This window comes from Dermatophagoides pteronyssinus, unplaced genomic scaffold (assembly GCF_027571235.1).
Source record: "Dermatophagoides pteronyssinus isolate colony J.1.1.1.1 unplaced genomic scaffold, Derpt_VIB-CSIC_2022.12 sq0002, whole genome shotgun sequence".
NCBI lineage: Eukaryota > Metazoa > Arthropoda > Arachnida > Sarcoptiformes > Pyroglyphidae > Dermatophagoides > Dermatophagoides pteronyssinus.
Genome location: NW_027461526.1, coordinates 3,323,282 through 3,347,113, shown reverse-complemented (window position 1 = coordinate 3,347,113; position 23,832 = coordinate 3,323,282). Strand labels below are relative to the sequence as shown.

The 23,832-nt window shown below is 29.4% G+C and overlaps 1 protein-coding gene across 7 annotated transcripts in view; it reads left to right on the top strand.

Moving 5' to 3' along the window:
• Positions 1–23,832, top strand: part of zfh2 (Zn finger homeodomain 2) — an 85,153-nt gene that overhangs the window by 48,396 nt on the left and 12,925 nt on the right. For 5 of the 7 annotated variants that reach the window (XM_075824829.1, XM_075824832.1, XM_075824828.1 and 2 more), the window contains 3 exons: positions 10,407–10,594; positions 19,086–22,540; positions 22,628–23,387. In XM_075824829.1, coding sequence (XP_075680944.1) covers positions 19,406–22,540; positions 22,628–23,387 — 3,895 coding nt within the window. In that variant the 5' untranslated portion in view covers positions 10,407–10,594; positions 19,086–19,405. The remainder of the gene's footprint in view (positions 1–10,406; positions 10,595–19,085; positions 22,541–22,627; positions 23,388–23,832) is intronic. The other 2 variants (XM_075824830.1, XM_075824831.1) reach the window with 1 other exon arrangement.

Here is a 23,832-nt window from a genome sequence, read left to right as displayed (position 1 = left end):
TTGATCTTTTCGATTGACATTTTTTTCCTGAAAAATATATGTAAAATGTCCATTGTATTCATTCGTTTGTTTGTTATTAATAATTGAAAAACAATTAACCAATCATTGATCCATCCAATATTCCATTATCATCATTGTCATAATAATTCTAAAGCTTATATGAATACATTGAGCAAGGCAAATAATTTCATATTTCTCATTTTCTTTGACAAAATTCTGGATATTCTGTTTATTACCCTTTTTTTTATTAATGCAAATTTGTTGTCAAAAATATTACTACAGCTGCCACCTCTTCTTCTTCTATTCTTTCTCTATCTAAATATAATGATATTAATTTTCTGCCTTTTTTTCTTGTTCATATTGAATCACTCTCTTTTTTTTCTACAATTGATATATATGAGGTGCTATAATCCAAATAAAAAATGCATGCATGTGTGCAGTTCAAATGGCGCAAACGCTAATTAAGATTTGTTGCATAATAATAATAATAGAAAATTCTAATATATTTTATATGGAAAAAAATCTAATTAAAAATTATGAATAAATTTCTACTCAACACAAAAAAAAACACAAAACTTTAAAGCAAATTTTTGTTTCCTTATCATTAATTTCTATGATAATAGTTTCCAGCCCCTTTTTATATATATCAAACGCAAACAATACACCAAACTAAACTAATATAAATTAATGAGCATATTTTTTTCTCTCTCTATATATAACCAGAAGGAAACATTGACTTTTTTGGAAAATGAGAATCCAAAAAATTACTTTGCATAGACAAGCTTTTTTCTGGTTTCATTCACTGATGATGATGATGATGATGATGGCCGCTGCTTCTAATTCTTGTTCAAAATGCATATGGCTCCCAAGAAAAACGAAACAAAAAAACAATCTCTAATTACTCCTTGGTCATATTTTTTTTTCTATTTGTTTATATTTCATTCAGACTTTTTTCTTGATTATATACAATTACACGTTCATGTTGTTTATTATAACATTTTTTTTTCAACCCACTGACAACATCTTTTTTTTCTTTTATTTTTTTACAACCATCCCCAAAACACATTCAACAATAATAAAAAGCATAGTGTGTTAATGTTGATGATTATTATATTAGACACACATTCACCTAAACAACGACAACAACAAATTACAACTTTTTAATCAAAAAAAAAGCGAAAAAAACTCGCTCGCCTTCCTGGATATATACTGAGAAAGAATTTTATTACTCATTATTATATTTTGGTCCAACACACACTCACTCATTTTACTAAATTCAGTTATCATTACAGATTCTTTACATATATTACACCCCCCATCATCATCCAAACAACATACCAACATTGTATGTTGTTATATAAATGTTCATTATATATATCGCATGCTATAAATGTTTTTCGTTGTTCGATCCACGTATAGCCTGTGATATTCTCTCTTTTTAATGAATATAAAAAAGCTCATAAACTTTATCCAACAGAGAAACTTGAATGATTATAACATTTATGAATTGCTTTTGATTACTAATAATAATTATTACATGACATCAATGTTTGGTAATGATAATGATCACTACTATATAAATGTTGATTGAATTTTCTGGATTTCTTTATTTTTTTATCATCATAAAATATTTGAATTTGATTCATAAAAACTTGATAATTAGCAATGATGATGATAGTAACCATGCATATCTATGATTTTTAATTAATTAAACGATTGGATTTTTTTCGAATGAATTGAAGACAAATACAAAAAGGGGAATTCTTATTCCATTATTCGTTTTTTGATTCAAATCAATCAACCCTCGGGTATTAACGTTGTTTTTCTAGATTGTTATTTATTTAGAAACATTCATTTCATTCGAATTCAGTATTGTATTTGGTATATTTGTCGTGACAAGAATTTTTTTTCTGATTCATCTCAAGAGTTTTTTTTGCATTTTCAGACTACACATGACACAAGCACACATGCTACTGCATGACGATTGTTTTGTTTAATTTTTTCAATTTGGAATTCAATTTAATTAATTAATTTTGCTCCAAACTGATCTAAAATGATTTTTCTCCCACACTCTTATAGAAAATTGTATTTAATTCAATTAGAAATCAATGGATGTTTGTGTTGTGTGATCAGTATTCGAATTTCTTTCAATCAATAGGACTTTTGCTCTTTATTTTTCTATTAACCGCGAAAAACAATGAAGAAATTCAATCTGTAATTTTTGTTTTTTTTTCGTTCGAGTTTGAAATTAATAATTTTAAAATTGAAATAAAATACATCTTCCCATATATAGATTAGTAATTTCATATCTCTGTTCTGATTTCATAAACTAGAAAAAAAAACAAAATCAAATTCAAGGTTAACCCAGAATATAAAAAAAACATTGGAGTAAAACAATTATTTTTGATCCAGATTCTTGTTGTTGTTGTTTTTTACTAATACAAAAAAAATGTCCGGCAACAACAACAAAAATGATGTACTCGACTTTTACGTTATACATACATAGCGAATCTAGCTGAGAATAAAAACATGAATCACTTTCTTACAAACCATATATATAGCGTAGGCTATTTTATTCTGTATAAAATTTTGATGAAAATAACTTCATTATGATGCTGTGATGGTCTTTACATACATTCGAAACAAAAAAAAAATCGAAATCTTCAATCATACGTACTGTATGTGTGTGTGTTTGCGGTTGATATTCTTCAAAGAATTTTTCTTCGTTTCTTCGTACACACTTGACTTTTATACATACTTTCAATATTAACAACAGTAACAAAATTGAACAAATTATATAAACATCCTCTTATTTTATTTCATTGATAATTTGATTTTTTTCAACATAGTTACATTATTTTCTCTTATCTTATTCTTTGAGTATGTGAGTGGAAAATCGTTGATCTGATTTTTTCTTTTGATGATGATCTACTTTTTTCTCTTTTTTGGATTATCGAAAATAAATTGTCTGAGTCTGTCTGTTTAAATCGTCTACATTTTTTTTTGCCTGTTGATCAATCAATTGATCAATCTTTATTGAAATATAATTTTTTAACTAAAGAAAAATTAATCAGAAAATTCTGGCATTTTTTCATTAACAAATTAATCTGTTTTGTTTTTATAGTGTTTCTCTACTATTTTTCACATTTTTTTTGTTGATGAAGCTTTTATCAAAATTAATTAGTTCTTTGAATGAGAGAAGCCAATCCCCTTCATCAACTAAAACTAATGTTTTCGGTTCGTCCTCTTTTGTTTTTCATTCATTATAAATATCAATGCATACTCTTTGTCTATGTGTCTAGTGTGTGTATATGTATGGTGCTTGTATTATTTTTGCCTCTAATCCTTGCGCCAATTAACATAATGAGTGTTGTTGTTGTTTCAATGTTTTTCAAATGAGTACAAGGGAGTGAGTGAGAGATATAGAGAGAAAAAAATTGTCGTATTTATTTCATTGGGGAAAACTTTGCTTTTATATGTTTATATTCTGAACACTTTTTTCTCTCATTTGAAACCCTTGATGATGATGATGATGATGATGATGAACAAAGTTGAAAAAAAGAGTACATTCATTGATGCGTATAATAATTTGTTGTTGTTTGAAAAACTATAAATTCATTAATTCTATATATAGAAAATGTATGGAATTTCTTTTTTCCATTGCATTATTTTTTCATTTCATAAAATTCTCTTCGATTACAATGATGATGATGATGATAATAATTAAAGTACGGCACACTAACATTTTGATTGATTAATTATGTATTCAATTTAGATGTGTGTGAGTGAGTGTGATAGTGATCGGGTGATGGCCATAATCATTTTTTTCTATATAAAAAATTTTTTATTATTTTTCCCAAAAAATATCTAAAAAAATGAATCGGTTGGTATCCAGTTTGTTTCATTTTCATTTTCGATAGAATTTTTTTCTTCATTTTTTTTTGTTGTTGCTCTGATCATCAAGATGATGATGATGGTAACCCAGGAGAATGAAATTGTAGCCCGTGTTAATTACTATTACTGTTATTCGTTACAGAATATTCTATATATTTGAAACAGAATATTTTTACCAACACACACACACACATACTTTATTCTCATATATTCTATGGTGCATCTAATTAATCTAGTTTTGTTTTGTATGCGTTTATGTGTTTTGTGTGTATAAAGATCATTCATATATATAAATGATGATAGACCACATGCTCATTAGAGCCCTACGCGGAAACAAACAACAAATAAAAATCCTAAATAAAACGAATAAAAATACATTGATAAGAAAAAAAGTGAAAAATTCTATGCAAAAGAATAATAATTTTTTCCATTCTTTCATTACTATATCCATAGTACTTTAACTCTTGTCAGGCGCCATAGAGTAAAAACATTAGCAAAAAAAATTAATAGGCGACGGCCAAAACATTGAAACGAAATGAAACATCATCAAAAGCAGCAAGCAGCATTCTTTAATCAATCCTTTTTTCTGTTTTTTTTTGTTTGTTTCTTTGTTACACGCATGTCTAATTAATTTATATTAGTCTCATGAAAAAAAAGGTTCACGAGTTTTGATCATAATGATTGGCTTTTTTTTCATTATGCTTTTTTCCTTTTTGCTTTCGAAAATTTGGTTCCAACAATGATGATTAGTTTACTACCACCCAATTCTCATCATCATACAACCAACGATCAAGGCAATTATCTCTCCCTCTCTTTCTTTCTGCACATCGATATACATAGAGAATGAGCAAAAAGCATCAAATTTCCTACTTTTTGATATTTCGTTAAAGGATTTCATTTTTTTTCAATGCTCATCACCACCATAGAGGAAAAAAATCTCTAACATTGTTGTTGTTTCTGATGATTATTTTGTATGTGTATAATATCAAATCTATTGCTCCAAAATTTTCATTCATTTATGTATAATATCCCCTTTTTCATTATTCTGGATGATAGACCTTTTCTAGCATTTCAATTTACATTCTTCCCCTTGCTTGATGAATATATATGTAACCATCCTGCAGGATCAAAACTACGCTGTATATGGCCGCCCTTTACATCTACTTTTCTTGTTGGATGGAATGAAAATGAATTTTTTTTATATGAAAAAAATCCGTTAATGAATAAAAAAATGAAATGAAATACTAGGAAATACGACGGAAAGAGAGATATAACGATACAATAAATTTTTAAAACACGATGATGATAACAAACAGCAAATTAAATAGTAACAGTATTTGTGTGTGTGTGCAAATATTGAATCGAAATTTTAAATAATCAATTTTTTTAATTTTGATATTTCAAAGTTATAGCAGAGATGTTGTATCCACATGACGATGATGATGATGATACAGATTAAAACAAACACACATTAAAAGCACGTGTTGTTTTTTTTCATATAAAAAAATTTCATTTTATTTTTACAAATATACTTTATTCGTTGTTTTTTTTATTGTTATAGCCAATACGTGCTTTGAAAACAATTTTGTTACCCATATATCGGTATCATATAACGAAGTTTATTTTTTCATTCATTCACGATTAAAAGTGAGATATGCCTCTCACTCATTCACTCAAACAATGTATTCAGAATATAAAAAAACAAATAATGGGAATTAGTTTCATGAAATGAAAAAATAATAATAATAATAAAGTCTATATATATTGTTCCATACACATCAAATATCCAAACATTATTCCTTACTCGCTGAACATGGATTTTTTTTGCTCAATTTTTCTGCTGCTGCTGTTTGTGGGGATAGAAATTGATTAGGTTATGTATGTGTGTTGCTTAAAATATATTGAACTTGGGATGATTCCAAACTTGAAAAAAAAACATACACACATCGATCTATGAAAATCTGTCTCTCCCATTACCCCTGATGGCATAAACCATCGGCTTTGAAAAAAATTATCTCCGTTTGTACATTATATTTTGTAATATAAAAAAACAGAACGAGGGGTGCCAAAATGAATATCCAGATCCATGTTTAATTTGTATTTGGATTCTTTGCTTTTCTGTTTTTGTTTCGCGATATTCATTCATTCATTTTAAATTTCATCTACCACCCTCACTCATTCATTTAAATTTGCTAAAATTCTATATGAAGTGTGCCTGAAAGCATTACACACCCGAATTACGGAATTGTAAAAAAAATGATGAAAAAAATTACAAAAATTGCACATGATGATGCTGTAAAATGATGTGTGTGTGCATACAACATTGCATCCGCATATGTTACGATGCTACGTGTTTTTTATTTTTATTTTCATTTCATTACAATGCCTAAGCATCATCATCATCGTCGTTGTTTCATTTTACATTTAAATATTTTAAAATGAAAAAAAAAGAAATTCATTTCATTTCACTATTAGTTTTCCTTTTCGTTTTCTATTAGTTGTTATTGTCGTTGCAATTCTCCAATGAATGAATGGAGTAAAAAAAACAAGAAAGAATTGAAATGAAAATTTCAAATTTTATAAAATGATAACAACGACAGGCTGCTGCTTATGTAATAAAGTTTTGCGCCAATGTCTTCAATATCTATCGATTATGTTATTATTGGTTGAATGAATATGATAAATTCAAATTTTCTCTATTTCCCCTTTCAAATAAATCAATATATTCATTGAATGATAAATCAGAGTAAAAAAGAAAAACCGCTTTTTCTATTTCCGTTTGTTGTTTTATTTTCATTGGTTGAAAAAAAACAGAAGTTGAAGAAGGAAACTTTTGCCCATTCAAAATCATCATCAGATTGTTCCATGGTATCAATTACATGCTACAGCCTGTATCAGATTGTATCTAAAGATTGAATCTAGCATCCAGAATTGTTCCTTTTCTTTTTTTTCAATGATAATGTAAATGTTTTTTTCTTTCTAGATAGACTTTTTTTTATTGTTGCTGTTGTTGTTGAAATTCCAATTCGGAATTAAGTAGAAAGAAAATTATTCGTTATCAAATCTTGTTTTTTACTATTAATGTTACGAAAACAACTTTTTTTTCATTCATTGATGATGATGATGACGATGATTACCATTATCATCATCTTACTAATTAGGCTTCAATCATTAAAAATACGGAATAAAGTGTGCGAAATTGTTCAAAAAAAATCATTCTACATAGGGAGTAATAAATCCTTCACTCTAAACAACATCAAATGTAATTTTATTATGATCCTTGTGCGCGTGCGTTTTATTCATTTGAATTCTTTAAAACACGACTTTTTTTCCATGTTGTTATCTTTCCATTGATGATAACATCCATCCATCCATTTATTCATTCATTCATTAATTTTTTGCCTCTATAACATTCATTGGTTTTTTTTCTCTTTTGCATAATCATTTTCATTTTAGGATTCGCAAATTCCGATTCTAGTCCTGACATTTTATACTCTATATATTTTATGAGAAATTATATATTTTTTTCCCAGCTAAAATGAATAAATGATAATCCTTTTTGATTAATTTTTTTCGTTTTTTTTCTGTTTGTTGTTGAATGCTCTATTCACCCCCACACACACGCCAAAATAAAACACTATTACTGAGTGTGCATATTATTAAAATCAACACAAACACCATATATAATGATGATGATGATGATGATGGAAAATATGCACATCTATCTCATATCTAGACTATATTTTGGTATTTGAATGTTTTTTTTATATTCTCATATGTGTGTGTGAGACAAGCGTATAAGGAGAAACTATATCCAGCTAACTAATGATGATGATTATTCATTCATTTACTATGAAAGTTAAAATTAATGATATCAAACACAACAACTAATGAATATTGTCTTGTTTGAATTTGCTTCTTATCATCATCATCATTATCATTAACATTGATCCATTCATTCATTCATTCAATACATGACTAATCTCTTTTCAGGAATAAGAAACGAAATATAAGAATAGAAAAGAAATTTTCAAAAGAATTCATATTGTTTTTTTAGAATTTTATTCATTCAGAATCCATCAGAATTGAATGATTTTTTTTTACTTTTTTCTCTTATTTCAAATATAATGATTAATTTTTTGTTTGTTTCATTCTTCATCATTGATATAACTGATTAATTTCTCTCGCTTGCTTTTTTCCATAAGTTCCGTTCATCAACTGACCAAATGTCCGTTTTTTGTTGTTAATTTTGCTGTTCGTTTTCTCATTATTTGTTGTTGTTGTTGCTGTTGGATGTGTTCGGTGTCTAATTAGATCAAACTTTAACTTCCTATATATTTTTCTGGTCTCTCTTTTTCTCTATCGTTGTATGACAATGTTTGACCATCACACGCAATCAATCAATATATGATATTTGCATTCGTTGATTACTTTTTCTGTTGGATCATTGTAAAATTGACACACGCAACTGACATCTCGTTGTTTTTGTTGTTGTTGTTGTTTTTGTCGACATAATGGAATATTATTCATCAAAAAAATAACCCGATCAAGCATTGGTTGAAAATAATTTGCAAATTTAATGAAATAATACAGAAATTCATATATGAATATATGGCGCCACCACCTAGTCATCAGGATAATTAATCTTGCTTAGTAGCAATAATAGTAGTTCCAGGATTTTGCTTTTCAACATCATTTTTTTTTGGATAATAATGAAAATACAAAATTCAATGATGATTTTTTTTGCTTGCCATACTCTTTTTTTATTCATTGTTTGCAAGCCCAATGAAAAAAAAATCTAATGAAGAGAAGTATGATGATTGCTGCATCTCAAAATCTCACATTGAAAATGAATCAAAATCCATTGGAATCATTCAATCTTATTAATTATATTAATAATAATAACTATTCACTCTCTCTCTCACACACACACCACTTTTGGTCGTTTCACACACACACACACACAATCATCATATTGCTCATCATTGTAGAAAACCTTCGGCTCTATCTTTCTATTCGAATAACAATTGCTTCGTCTCCAATCTTTCCCGATGCTTAATGTTTAATATAATAATGGCTGGCTGGCTGGCTATCTGGCCTGGTCTGGTCGGTCGGTCAGTTTGGTTGAATGAATGAAATGAAATTATATGAATGGCTAGTATATGAATCCCTCACTCGATATATATTTTTCTTTTTTTTCGGTTTGTTTCAAATATAATAATAATAATAATAAAACACATTACAAATAGCCAAATGAATTGTCTATGTATTTGATGAAACTCATCATGGATGCGTTAATTCTAATTCTAATTATAATTATTTTTCTTTTTCATCATTTTCATTATTATTATTATTTCATTTTTTGCTTGGACAAACACACATTTGTCCATCACCCATAGACACACATGGTTTGGCATTTTTTTTCCCGATAGTCATTCAGTAAAGAATAGAGAAATAGAATAGATGAATGAATGAATGAAAAAAAACTTGATGCCCAAAATGATGTTTATGCTTTTTTCCTATTGGTTTTAGCTAAAGTCTGTTCATTCATTTCATTTTGTTTTTTCCAATGGCTAATAATTTGTTCGCACTGTTTGCCTACTGTCAATTCAAATTCATTTGATTATTTTATTTCACATTTTCTCTATCTCTATAGTTGTTTCGAATATTACCAAATTGTCTTTTTATTTTTTTTGTTTTGTTTGATATGATGATGCTTGCCACACTTGCAATGACAATCCATTTTGGAAACGATTATCATCGATTAAATTAAATTTTACTTAAATGAATCTTATGTTCTCTAAGTATTTTTTGTTTGTACATGTTGTACATTTCAAAGAATTCGACTTTTTTTTGTCCAATTTTATCCAATGAAAAAAAATCTAATAATGATCATATGGTAGTGCGTTGATAGGGAAGATCTTTTCTAAAAAAAACTATGAATGAAATATTTTTCAAAACTTTTTTTCAGGTGTTAACCTTAACCAGGTAAATTAGAAAAACACCACCACCAAAGAAACTTTTGTATTGTAAATCACCACACACCGGTGTTTGTGTGTGTCAGTGAATGTGGTCAATCGATTGATTGAATGAATGATTGAATGAATGAATGAATCGGGAATACCAAAATTCATAGAAAACTTTTTTTTCATTGGGGTCATAATTAATTTTCTATTTTTTTTCGTTCCACAAACAAGTGAAAAAAAAGAGTAACAAGCGTGAGCACACACACACCTTATATATTTCATCATTCTATTGTTGTTCACTTGTTCTTTTTTTTCACTTTGCAATTTGAATTTTTTTTTCTACAAAATTTTATTCTGATTTTAATTGAACAACAACAGTGTATTAAGATTCTTTTCTTTATTATTTTTTTTTTTCTTAAGCGAGGGTATTTTAATATTCTTTGTGCTGATTTATTTATCGATCCATTTTTTTTATTGTTACTGTTTATTTTCAATTTCTCATTTTTTTTTCTTTCTCTCTTTTTCTCTATTTTTACCATTTTTTAGGCTTCTGATTTTTCCAATCTTCGTGAGCAACTATTTAATAAACAAAAATAAAAAAAATGTTCCAAAATTTTCATGCTGTGTGAAAATGTCGATATAATCATCATTCAAACAATAACAAATACAAATTCGGAATATCTACCCTGACACACACACACCCACACTAATGCTGCAGCAAAAATCTCAAAAAGGTATTTAGTTTTTTTTTCGTTTGATTGAATTTATTTTGTTTATTGTTTCAAATTTTACATTTCAATTTTCTTCTTGTATTTCAAATTATTAATCATCCGGATGTGTATTTTATTTGTGAACGTTGGATATTGAACAATTAACATTTTTGTTTTTTACCGAATTATTTCCGGTAATATTGCGCCTATCTAGTCTAAATCGACTAGACATGATAATTTTGTCGCCAATTTTTTTTCATATTGACCGGTCAAATTAGAAAAAAAAAGAAAAAGTCTGGTCTAGGTCTAACTTGTTAACCCTTTTATCTATTTTTTTTCGATGTTGTTGCCAAGTGAGTTTATTCATTTTTTTATGATCTTCTGTGTTTGTGTGTCTTAGCTACAATTTAGTTTGAGTGGAATTATCATTGGTTCAATTAGTCAACACTGATTATTGTTTATCGTCATTTGTTTATCGTTTCATTTCTTTCAATCACAACCTGAACTTTCCAACATTCTTATTCAAATACAGTGAAAAAAAAGATTCGAGTAAACTATGCTGTACGAAATGACAAGAACAAAAGAACGAAACAATAACCAAAATTTTTTCTGCTCAAATGTCACATGAATGCAATCGGATGAAACGAATGACAAAAAAAAGAAGACCCTGAACAAACAAATGTTTAATTTTTTTTTGGAAAAAAAGTTTCAAATTTTTCATTGTTTGAAGATCCGAGCACCAAGAGAGAAAATTAATTGCCATCTGTCTGGTAAAGCAAATCTCTCTTCTTTTTTATTTGTAAAAATTTTTCCAATCATAACGATAATGATCGATAAATATAGATTTTTTCCAAATGGTTATCTTCATTTCAAAGATATATGTTCAATCAGTTTTCTCATCATCATCAATTGAACTATATTCAAATTTTGTTTATTAAAAAATGATTTGAAGATTATTATTGAATTTATGAAATTTTTGAATTCATTTTTTTTTGTTGAAAAATTTACTTTAGAAAAACATTCCTGCACACACAGAGAGATATTTCAATACTAATCAATCACTTTGACAAACATTCGAGCTAACTTCAATCTTTGAACGCCCATGTTATTTCAATGATTGATATTGCGAGAGAGAAAGAAAATACAAGCCACATATGTGTTTGTGTGATATTAGATGAACTAATTGTCAGTTCGGTTGGATTTGATGATCATCTTGTGTTGTTTGTCCACCAAATTCAATTCATTGATATTTGCCATCAATAGAAGAAAAAATATTCATATCGTATCGAATGAAATGACCAGAAGAATAAGAAAATGAAACTCAATTGATTTTTGTACATTTTCGCTAGCTATAGCTATAGTTTTCTTTACTTTCAATCGGTGGTGTATGTTTGCTTTTGTTCTTTTTAATAAATTGATTTAAGTTTAGAAAAAAAAGAAATTGAATCTGTGAACACACCTGGCATTAAAATTTGTGCTTCATTTTCGTCAACAACAACAAAAAATACCTTTAAAAAATTGAAGACCATGTTCTTATTTAAACAAAAAAAAGTAAAAATCCATGTTCGTTAACATTAGTTGTGTGATGGTAGCAGTAATAGTAATAGAGGGTGGAGGTTATAGTGAAGATTATACCGTTCAATGTTCCGTTGATTATATGAAAATCAAAATCATCATCATCGTCATCATTGAAATGAATAGGAAGAAGGGTCTAACCTTTGTTGGATCATTTTTTTTCTTCCCCGACTCATTTTCATTTCATTTAATTTGAATATTTTTTTTCTCTTCTCAACAAACATAGTGTTCCCACGAACAAAACAAAAAAAAACCTTAAAACTTTGAAAAAATTTAAATCGTCATTCATCCCCCATCCCCTTTTGTTTTGTTTAATACAACCATCTTACATTAGTTTTTGATATTTTTTTCCAAATATGTTGTTGTAGTTGGTAATGGTAATGGTGGTCTATTGTTTTGTTTCAAAAAAAAGGTAATAATAAAATACTCTTGTCCTTCTCTGATCCATCATTCGTCATTGGTTTTCTTTTTTTTGGCGGTTTTCTTCTTCTTCTTCTTCGTTTTTCGGTATTTAGTTGTGTTTGGTGTTCAGGGCTTAAATGAATCAATCAAACAAAACCAGCAGCCAGCTCATTGACCGTTATATATTTGGGTTTTTAATAGTATAGCGCGATCTCCTACTATCTTCGTCGGTTCTTCTTTTGTCTTGACAATTTTTTCCCCATTCCGAAAATATTTGCCACCGTTTTTGTTTTCTTCTGTTCTCTCGGTTCATTGTTTTACATGTCAGATATATATCCACCATCATTCATTGGAAAAAAATTTTTCGATTTTCTTACCATTTTATTTTGTTTTTTTTTTCGTTTGAATTTCATTTCAATTCAATTGTGAAATCATCGAGATTCTTTTATTTTGAATACATTTTTTTTTGTTGTTGAAAATTATGGAAGGTTTTTACATTGCCAAGGAATCAAGATCAAATCAAGTTATCTCTTCTATTTTGTTGTTTAGTTTAGTTTATCCAATGATTCAATGTTTTATTTATTTCAATTTCAATTGTAATTAATGATATCAATCAAACGAAAAAATAAAAATAAAAAGATAGAGAATGACTGTCATATATATGTTACGCAAGACAAAAGACAAGAAAGCGAGAAAAAAAATTGTTATATAATGAAATGAAAAACACATCCAATATTGGCCGGTTTTTTCTCATATACTTTATTATTATCATCAAGAACAATACTGAATTCTCATTCATGTGTATTGTATGAGTGTTTGTATTTTGTCTTGTTTCGTGTGTGTGTGTGTTTGTATTTACTTCGGATATAATAATGAAGTCTCTAAGGTTAATTATTAAATAGTTGATCATTATCATTATCATCATTATCATCTCCACCTTTTGTCTATCTACGTTTGGCAGGCCAGATCGATCCAATCGATCGATCCGGTCTGTTTAGGTCTGGTCTTGATGTTGCCGATTGTTTTTTTTTTTTTTTGATGATGATTTCTCGTATGACAATTGAAGTTTTGTTTCGTTTTTTCTTTAGAAAAGATTTGAAGTAAAAATGATAATAATGAAAAAAAAATGTTGCAATTAGTTCAATGATGATGATGAATTCTTGTGTTTTGTTTTGTTGTTGTTGTTGTTTTTCATGTCGAAAACAATGTAGACCATAAGGTATAGATTATTAGTGATATTTCGATATATATAGAAAATTATCTTGTTTTCTCTCTTTCTCTACCACCATCATCATCATCATTATCAACAACAACTTTATAATTAACTTTTTTTTCACTTTGTTCCACTCCATTCATATAATGATGATTGTTGATGATGAATCACACTCAATTCTTGATAAAAATGGAAAATTTTCTTCAAAAAAAACAAGTGAAATCCTAAAGAGAAAAAACCAATTTTCAGATGATCGATTTGATTCGATCTTGATCAAATTTAATTGAAATAAAAACAAAAAAAATTGTTCATTTTCATCAGATAATCTTTCCCTACTTATTCTTGCTTGTTTTTTCATTCCGGTATTTCTCTTAATTGTTTGGAACTAAATTCAGTCCTAAAAATTAATTGAATAAAAATATTGTGTCAATGTTCTGTTCTGTCCACTCGTTGATTGTTTGTTTTGTATTTTTGGTCTCGTCTTCTAGGCGATTTGTTGATTTTAAAATTTTCTGGAAAATAATAATTTTGTCGGAATCTTTTCAATTTTTCTGTTGTTGCTTATGAATGAATGAACAAATGAAGTCGGCATTCTTTGTTGTTGTTGTTGTCATGTCATAGCAATATTATGTTATGTTTCTCTTTCAACACTAAACAAATTCAACTGGAAATATATTTTTTTCAAAGATGTGTCATCTTATCTCATTAGAAATTTGATTTTTTTCCAATGCTTGTTTGTATCTGTTTATTGATTTTCTTTATTTAGATTGCGGCTTGATTGTTCCACACTAAAACATTAACAACAACAAGTAAAGTTATTAAGAGGGGTAGAGCATAGTACTTAGCCAATGGTCATGGCTCATATTCTCAAACCCGGTAATAAGTTTTCGGTCGTCGTCGTCATCATCATCATCATCGTCGTCGGTTTGATCGACCTAAGTAAAGCAAAAAAAAAGAAAAGAAAGAAAAACATTCGTAATTATTGTAATTATTTATTGAACAATAATTATGATTTTTTCTTTTCTTCTTTTGTACATTTCCATTTTGATTTGCCCCAAATACACTCATTTGTGGTTCTTTTTCGTCTTTGCAGCAAAAAATTTTTTTTGTCTTAAAATAAATAATAATTTCTTGTGTTGTTATTTTGGTAAGAAAAAAAATAAGGGCCGTAGATTTCATTTGAATGATGTGTGGGCCAAGTTTTTTTTTCCTACGAAATAATTAGGTGCTTACATTTGTAATTATTATCATTAAGTGAGGCGCCAGATTCTAATAAATATACCGTGTATGTCTATGCTGAGTATGTCATGATTTTGGAAAAGTTGTTGTCATAATCACCTTTCATCTTCTCTCTAATCATCATCATCTTTTTTCTTACCATCCAAAGTTTTGATCGAACGATGAATGAACAAACACGATATGTTTATTTGCTTCTAGGTCCATCCATTCCATTGCCATTGCCATGCATTGAACCATACCAATAAACGTTTTTCTTTTCGTAGTTAATTCGTGTTGAAATTTGAGATAACTTTTGCTTTTTTTTCTGTTTGAGGTAACCATCAACTGTAATTATTTGACGCGACTGACTTGAAGACCAAAAAGAAGATATCCTTAGTAATTAAGAATAACTTTTCTAATAATTAACTACAAGGATTTTCATTTGATCACATAGGTAATCTTCGGCTTTTTTTCTTCTGTAACCATAACACAAAAATATCATTCGTGATTTGTTTAGTCACTTGACGATGCTTAAAACCTGAGATTTGATTTTTCTCTGTGGGTAATCATGACCTTTTTTTAAGAATTTCTTTCCTATCAATTTTCACATCAAATTCAAATGTCAATTACAATGTCAAAATTTTTCGCAATTCATTGAAATTAGAATCTATAAATTCTGTTATTGTTGTTTTGTTTTTATCATCAAAAGATTATGGATTGTACACATATGTCATATATCGATGATTTTTTTTTGTTGTTGATAAAAATCGATTATTTATGGCATCACACACACCTCTATATATATCATTGATTGATTCGAATTCAATCGAATCTTTCCTTTAAATGAAAAACATTATCATCATATTTCAATGATGATGATCATAAAGTGACAAGATTTTTTTTATCGAATAAAAATCAGATAACAAAAAATTATGGAAAATGACATTTATTCATTTCATTCCAATTTTTTCATTTCCTTTTCTTTCATTTTTGAGCAGACAAAAGACTATCTTTTTTCTTCTTTATTAATAATTTGGTTTCATTTTTTGGTTTATGTTCTGCTCCAAATGAATCTTTTCATCAATGACAAGTTACCGTTTTTTCTTTTTCTTTATTTTTTGCGTTTGTTGATCACCGTGAAACATAGATTATTTGACCAAAAAAATTTGAAAATAACAGTAGCCACCACCACCACCACTAAATAACACAATGATCAATGATCATATTGATCTAATCAACATTTTTTTCTCATTTGAATTTTTTCTCTTTCTTCCTTTACAATTTTCTTTTCCTCTTCTTGCCAATACGGTACAATGATCTTCGTTTATACAAAGGGGAAAATATTTTTCCTTCCCAAAAAAATGGCTTATTATAATTACAATCACTGTTCATATATTTTGCTTCAAGTTTTTAACACATTTTTTACTTTAGTTCGACTTGGTTTCGAACGATATTTGTCAAATGTAGCGATGATGATGATGATGATGATGACGAAGACCCATACGATACGCGATAGGTCATATTGTCATTTTCGTTAAGATTTTTTCTTTTCTTTTACCAATTTTTTTCTGGTATTAATAAGTGGTCCAGGTGTGTGTGTGTGTGTTATGTTTTTGTTTGTTCATTTCTAAAATAATGTCCAACATAAAATGGAAAATCTTCATTGATGATGATGATGGAAATGTTATTATCGTTTTTTCCCCTTACCACCACTCAATTTCCCTACCCAATTTCGGGTATGTACTGAGTACCACCACTGAGTGATCAATTTTTTTTCTGGAACGAAACAAAACAAAACAAAACTGAAAAAAATGTCCATTTTTTCCTGTTTCTTTTACCGTTGTTTTGTCTTTTTTTCTGGATTTTCAATCTGAATTCTATTTTCAAATTTGTTTCAGCATTTCAGAAATCAGTTTTTTTCCTTTTATGTTTCGTAAATTTTTAATCGGCTACCCATCTTCTTGACCGTCGACGATATTAACCTTCAAAGTTCCAAAATAGTCGGGAAACAAAAAACAAAAAACTTAATCTTTTAAGCATATAATAGGGGAAAAGAAAATGGTTTAACCTTGATATCCAATCATAATCATCATATTGATCATTGCTGATGATAATAAATCGAATGAAATTTTTAGTGAAAAAAAAACAATCCCGGAGTTCGGTTCTAGGTTGCTAACCTTGTTGTTGTTGTTGTTGTTCATTCTTTTCTTGTTTTACGATTTACAAATAAAATCACCATTTTTTCCCGAGTTTGATAGATTTCATTTATCAGTTGAAAATGTTGCAAGTGAAAAGAGAAAGAAAAAAAATTATATAATTAATTTAATGGCAGTCAACCGCACAAATTATTACCGATCAAATGAATGAATGTTGTTGTGTTTTGTGCAAAATAAAAAAGGTGTAAGGAAAAAAATTTGTTAAGTTTCTTTTTTCGTTCGAATACCTGGTGTGATTTTATGACATTTTTTTTTTTTGCTTAGCATATGAAACCATGTATCTAACTTAGCTAACTAACTAACGGTGGTGTTTCATCGATCGATCGCTTTCGTTGGAATTTTAGCTTTCAGGCTTTTCACAATTCACATTGACACCGATTTTTTTTGTTCAAAATTTTATTTATTTTTTTCTGTTTAATTTTTTTATGATACAAATCACACTTGGATATCGATCAACAAAACCAACACTGATTCTGATTATTTTGATTATAAATCTTTGAAATCAATCTAGAAGTAGTTTTTTGTTTCTTCGTCCCTTTGATTACTGAATGATGTAAAAATATCGATGATGTTTTCTTCTTGATCAATAGCTACAACGAAAGATCAGAAATTTTTCTCTTTTTTTACTTATTTTCCAAATAACAATCGATGAAAATACCTGTCGAAAAAAATCAATCCTCATTATTTAAAATAAATTAAATATTTTGGTTGGTTGTAGTGGTTTGATAAAGGTAGCTGAAGCTGTGTTGCAGAAAATTGGTTATATGAATTATTTTTTTGAAATTTAAATTCAAATTGAATTGAAAATGATTGTTGTTTAACACATGTTGCTTACTTTGCTTTACACACAACTCTTGTTGCTGCCTTTGTATGATGATGATGAGGATTTCAAATTGTTGACGCCTTCGCTTTTGAAAAAAAATTACGAAAAAAAAACTTTGAATAAAAAGACCACTATCATTACAACTACCACCACCACCACCGCCGCCTTTTCATTTGTACAAAATAATTACAACACATAGACTGAAGAGAAAATAACAAAAAAATAAAGATAGTGAGAGAAAGAAAGACATTGGATAATGAATGAATGATGGAAAGATCATTTGGCGAATTGATCGATTGTTTGTTTGTTTGTGTGAGAAGCCATTCCCATTCTCATTTCAAGATTAGCCATAGGCCTGTATGGTAATAACAACATACATTTCTTTATTTCATAAGGTTTGGCTTATCAATACCCGGATTGTATGTTGTTTTTGTGTTCGTGTGTGTGTGTGTATGTTCAGTTAGCGCATCAATTCATCAGTTGTTATTGTCATCATCATTATCCATCATTGTGTTGCATCATCGGGTATTTGTTTCAAACAAACAAAATTGTGAAAGGTTGCCATTTAGGAGCCATTATCGTGTTCCATTTTTCTTTCTTTTTTTTATCGTTTGTTCTGTGTTGAAAATATTTAAATGAAATTCAACAACAACTTCCGCTTAATTTGTTTAACAACAAAAAAATTTTGCCTGTGATAAATATATTGATAATTTTTTTCTGTTGCTGCTTTCGTCATTGTCGTCGTTGTTGTTTGATATTTGAATCGATTCTTATCATTTATTTATAAATCAATTTCATTATCTTTCTGCATTTTCTGATTGATATCAATTTTATTTGATTTTTTGTTTCGTCATCATCTCTTGCTTGAATTACACGTGTATGTTTAGTTGTTTTTCTCTTTATTTGTTTCATGATGTGAATTTAGTTTTATTCATTACCATTCTTATCGATTATCGATTATCAACAATCAATTGTTAAAAAAATTTTCAATTTTTTTTTGTTCGTTTGTTCTCATTCTTTATTTCTTCTTTCTTTTTTTCTTTTTTCTATACGAACACCAAATCACAGATCTCATCATCATTCCGGAACGTAAAAATTTATCTCATCTCAAATCTCATCCTTTTTTTCTTGAACTTTGATAACGGCCGCATCATTTGTTATTGTTGAAATGATTTTCGCAAACAAAAATCTTTTTCAAATGAAATGTAATCATTGATTTTCTTCTTACCCTTCATTCCGGCTATCGATTATTATCGAGTAAAGAAAAAAAAATTCATTCATCTGTGTTGTTTGTGCATATGTTTGATGATCGGTCAATTTTTCAAATTTATTAAATATCACCTTACCATCATCATCACTATTATTAATATTTTGTTTTTAACGTTCCTATGGAGACCAGTACGGTTTCAAGTGGCAATCCTGCTTTGATGATTTCGACAACAACTGTCGATGCAACAACAACGGTCAACAATAATAAATCACCATTAAATAATTCGTTGGATACCGGTCAAATGCGTTCATCATCATCATCAACAACAACATCACCATTCACACCAAATTCTTTTCCATTACATAAGAATTCATCATCATCATTGATGTCTTCTTCATCTTCTCCACCAGCAGCAGCGACTGCTATATCACCGTCATTATTGAATGATACAAGACTATCACCAGATAAAGAATCATCATTAACGATTGATGATCAACAAACATTATCCGCTTCATTGAATAATGATGGTAATGAAAGTGTAACCAGTTCATTAAGTGATGTTGAAACATTCAATGGTAAAATAGTATATAATCCGGATGGTTCTGCATACATTATTGAAGGTCCCGATTCGGATGGTAGTGAAGTTGAAGCGGAAATAAGCCAAGAAGGCAGTATTATTGATGCTCGTGGACAAAGTCCAAATTATGGTTCGATTTCATTTCCACAAATTGTATCCGCATTTCATATATCACGTAGCTCAGCAGCAGCAGCCGAATTATATTCATCATTATGTGGCGCAGCAAATTTATCATCATTATCATCCTCGTCATCAACAGCAGCAGCGAATATAATCGCAAATGAAACGAAAACAACCGAAGTGCCAGTTATGCACAGTTATCGGGTATTCACATTACGTAATAAAAAATCCCAAAATACTGACGATAACACGAATGGCAGCAATGACACTGATAATGATGATGATGATAATAATAATTTCATTGAAAAATTCGAACAAGAACAAGAAGAATCTGTTTCATTGAAACAAAATGCTGCCAATAGTAATAATAATTGTCCTTCAGTCCCGGTCAAACCAATATTAATGTGTTTCATTTGTAAATTATCATTCGGTTATACTAAGTCTTTCGTTGCACATGCCATTGGCGAACATCATCTGGCATTAAATGATGATGAAAAACGGATACTACTTTCTTCCAGAAATATATCGGCAATAATACAAGGTGTTGGAAAAGAGAAAGAACCATTATTATCATTTTTACAGCCAAAATCATCTTCACCGACACCATTCAGGACCTTGAATCAATCACAGCAACAACAGCAACAAGTTGATGCTCAACGATTACTTGCCGTGCAAATGGCAGCCGTTGCATCAGCATTATCTCGCTCAAATAATTTTTCAACAGTGAATACGAATACAAATTCTTCTTCAATATCCGATATTGTGAGCCCATCATCATCAAGTAGTCCAATTAACCAATCATCAGATCATAATATGAATGTTGATGACAACAATTCGGTTCAAAAATCATCACAGTCAATCGATGATGATGATGAACAACAACAACAACAAAAAACAAATATCGCCATTAATGATGATAATGATAAAGATTCTAGCCAATTGAAAACAATCGACAATTTTGATAATAATAATAAAAATATCAATAATTCCAATGATGCTGCGTCACAATTTGCATCTGAACTTGCTGATCTCGCTAATTTAGAAAAATTCGCTCAGGCTGCAGCTGTCGCTGCTGCTGCTCAACAACAACAACAAATTGATCTTCATTCAATCGCTGCTGTGATGGCTGCGGTTGCCGCTTCCAATAATAATAAAGTTTCCGGTCAAAATCGTACACCTTCACCCGGTTCAATGTCGACAACGACATCAACAACAACAACAAATAAACGTGTTACATCACCGAAAAGCGGTAGTATTAGCAATCAGCATCAAACATCATTAATCAATACAAGTCCAATTACAAATACATCATCATTTAATAATCTTGGATTACTTACTACTAATGCTGATAGTAAAAGCATATCATCATTATTCAACAGTCAATCTGATGGTGATACTTCAAATCTATTAGCAACGGTAGTGAGTAATCATGTAACACGATCAACATTATCATCATCAACAACATCCAATCATCCACCATTATTGATGCAACATTCACGTAATTCATGTAAAACATTGAAATGTCCAAAATGTAATTGGCATTATAAATATCAGGAAACATTAGAGATACATATGAAAGAGAAACATCCGGAAAATGAAATGAATTGTATCTATTGTCTTACGAATCAACCACATCCACGATTAGCACGTGGTGAAACTTATACGTGCGGTTATAAACCATATCGTTGCGATGTTTGTAATTATTCAACGACAACGAAAGGAAATCTTAGCATCCATATGCAATCAGATAAACATATTAATAATGTTCAAGAATTACAGAATGGTAATATACCAGCAACAGCGACTGAGCATTTATTACAATCTCAAGCATTAGCGGCTGTTGTGGCACAAGCATCAGCTGCGGCTGCTGTTGCCGCAAATGCAGCCACCGCCAATACAACATCACCAATTACGCCTACAACATCCACGACAACAACATTATCAAGTTCACCAGTGTCAACACCAACATCAGTTGCCGCTATGGCCGTTGCTGTAGCCGCACAACAACAACAACAAGATGCCAAAAATCAACAACTTCAAGTGAAAATGGTAACAGCTAATAATACGACTGGTGTTCATACACCACCATCTCAAACACCACCGACAACGCCCACCACTCAAAACAGCAATAACAACAACAACATCGGTAGTTCTGGCAAACAAAAAGCAACATGGCGTTGTGATGTTTGTAATTATGAAACGAATGTTGCACGTAATCTTCGTATTCATATGACAAGTGAAAAACATACGCATAACATTATGGTACTCAAACAGAATGTTACACAAATGCAACAACTAAATGCCATTCAACAGGCCGGCATATTAAGTCCAGAATTATTGCAATTGAATCCGGGATTTTTTGCCGCAGCAGCAGCAGCTGCAGCCGCTGCTGCCGGTATGAACAATAATACCGAAACAAATACGAATGATAATAATAATGCTTCAATGCAACCGGAAGTTGCTTTGGCTGATATGGCTTATAATCATGCATTATTAATGATGGCCAGCCAACAACAACAACGAACAATGGCCGCTTTAATGCAACAACAACAATTGCAACAGCAGCAGCAACAACAAACAAATGAATCGAAATCAATCATGCCAAATGGTTTACAGGTAAACGAATTGATTCCTTATAAAATGTTTATGTAGTTTTTATATATATAAAATTTCCCATTTGATTTTGTTTGTTTTATTTATTAGGCTACATTCGATATGGAACATACAGATCCCAATGTAGCAAGCATAGCAAATTCTGTACCATTTGATGAAAATTGTCACCTTTATCATTGTTGTGTTTGTGGTAATTTCAGTTCCGATTCGATCGATGCATTAAATCAACATATCCAATGTGATCGTACACGAACCAGAGAAGATGAAGTATTAATGTCGATCGGTGGTAGTTATATTTGTAAACTTTGTTCATATAAAACAAATTTGAAGGCCAATTTTCAATTACATTGTAAAACTGATAAACATTTACAACGATTACAGCATGTTAATCACATCAAAGAAGGTGTTAGCACTGGTGAACATTTAAAGCTCAAACTTGTACAAATGTCCAATCCAATACAAGTGTTACGTTGTAATGTTTGTAATTATTATACGAATTCTATACATAAACTTCAATTACATTGTGCAAATCCACGACATGATGTCTATAGCCGTATATTTAATCATCTACAAATCTCAGAGTTTAATATCTCAGGAAATAAATATTTCTATTGTACATTATGTTCAACGGCAACGGCAACAAAAATTCAACTAATACAGCATCTAAATTCATTCAAACATGTGCGAAATGAAAATCTTCGCCAATTAAAACAACAACAATCAACTACCGCTACTTCTACAAACACAACATCGTCTAGTTTGATTAAAGATTCGGATGAAGAGATACGTGAAATGTTTGTTGTTAAAGAATTACGACCTGGTGATAAAATTATCTTCGACAATAATAATGGTGAGTTTTTTTTTCTTTGGAAATATTCCGATTTTTTTGTCTCTTGTACATTTTTCGAATTGAACAGAAACGGAAATAGAAATTCCATTATATAGAAGGTGAATAGAAACAGCTGTTTTTTTCGAGAAAGAAAAAAAAAGAAATTTTCCAGAAAACTCTCAATATGTAATTAAGGTTATCATTATAAATATAAATTTAGCATATTATAATATACCATATGGTGCTTTTCACAATCATATCCAATCTGTTCAAAAAAAATTTTTTTCAAACTCTGCATCCGAACTCTTTATTTTTTCCTGTTCAGTTTTGTTTTGGAAATTCAATAATTGATTATGAATATATATAGATTAGATTATGATCGATATATTCTTAATGATAAATCGATTATTGCGCCAAGATGCGCCATCAGCGGAGATATAGAAAGAGATTCATTCTCTGATGCTGC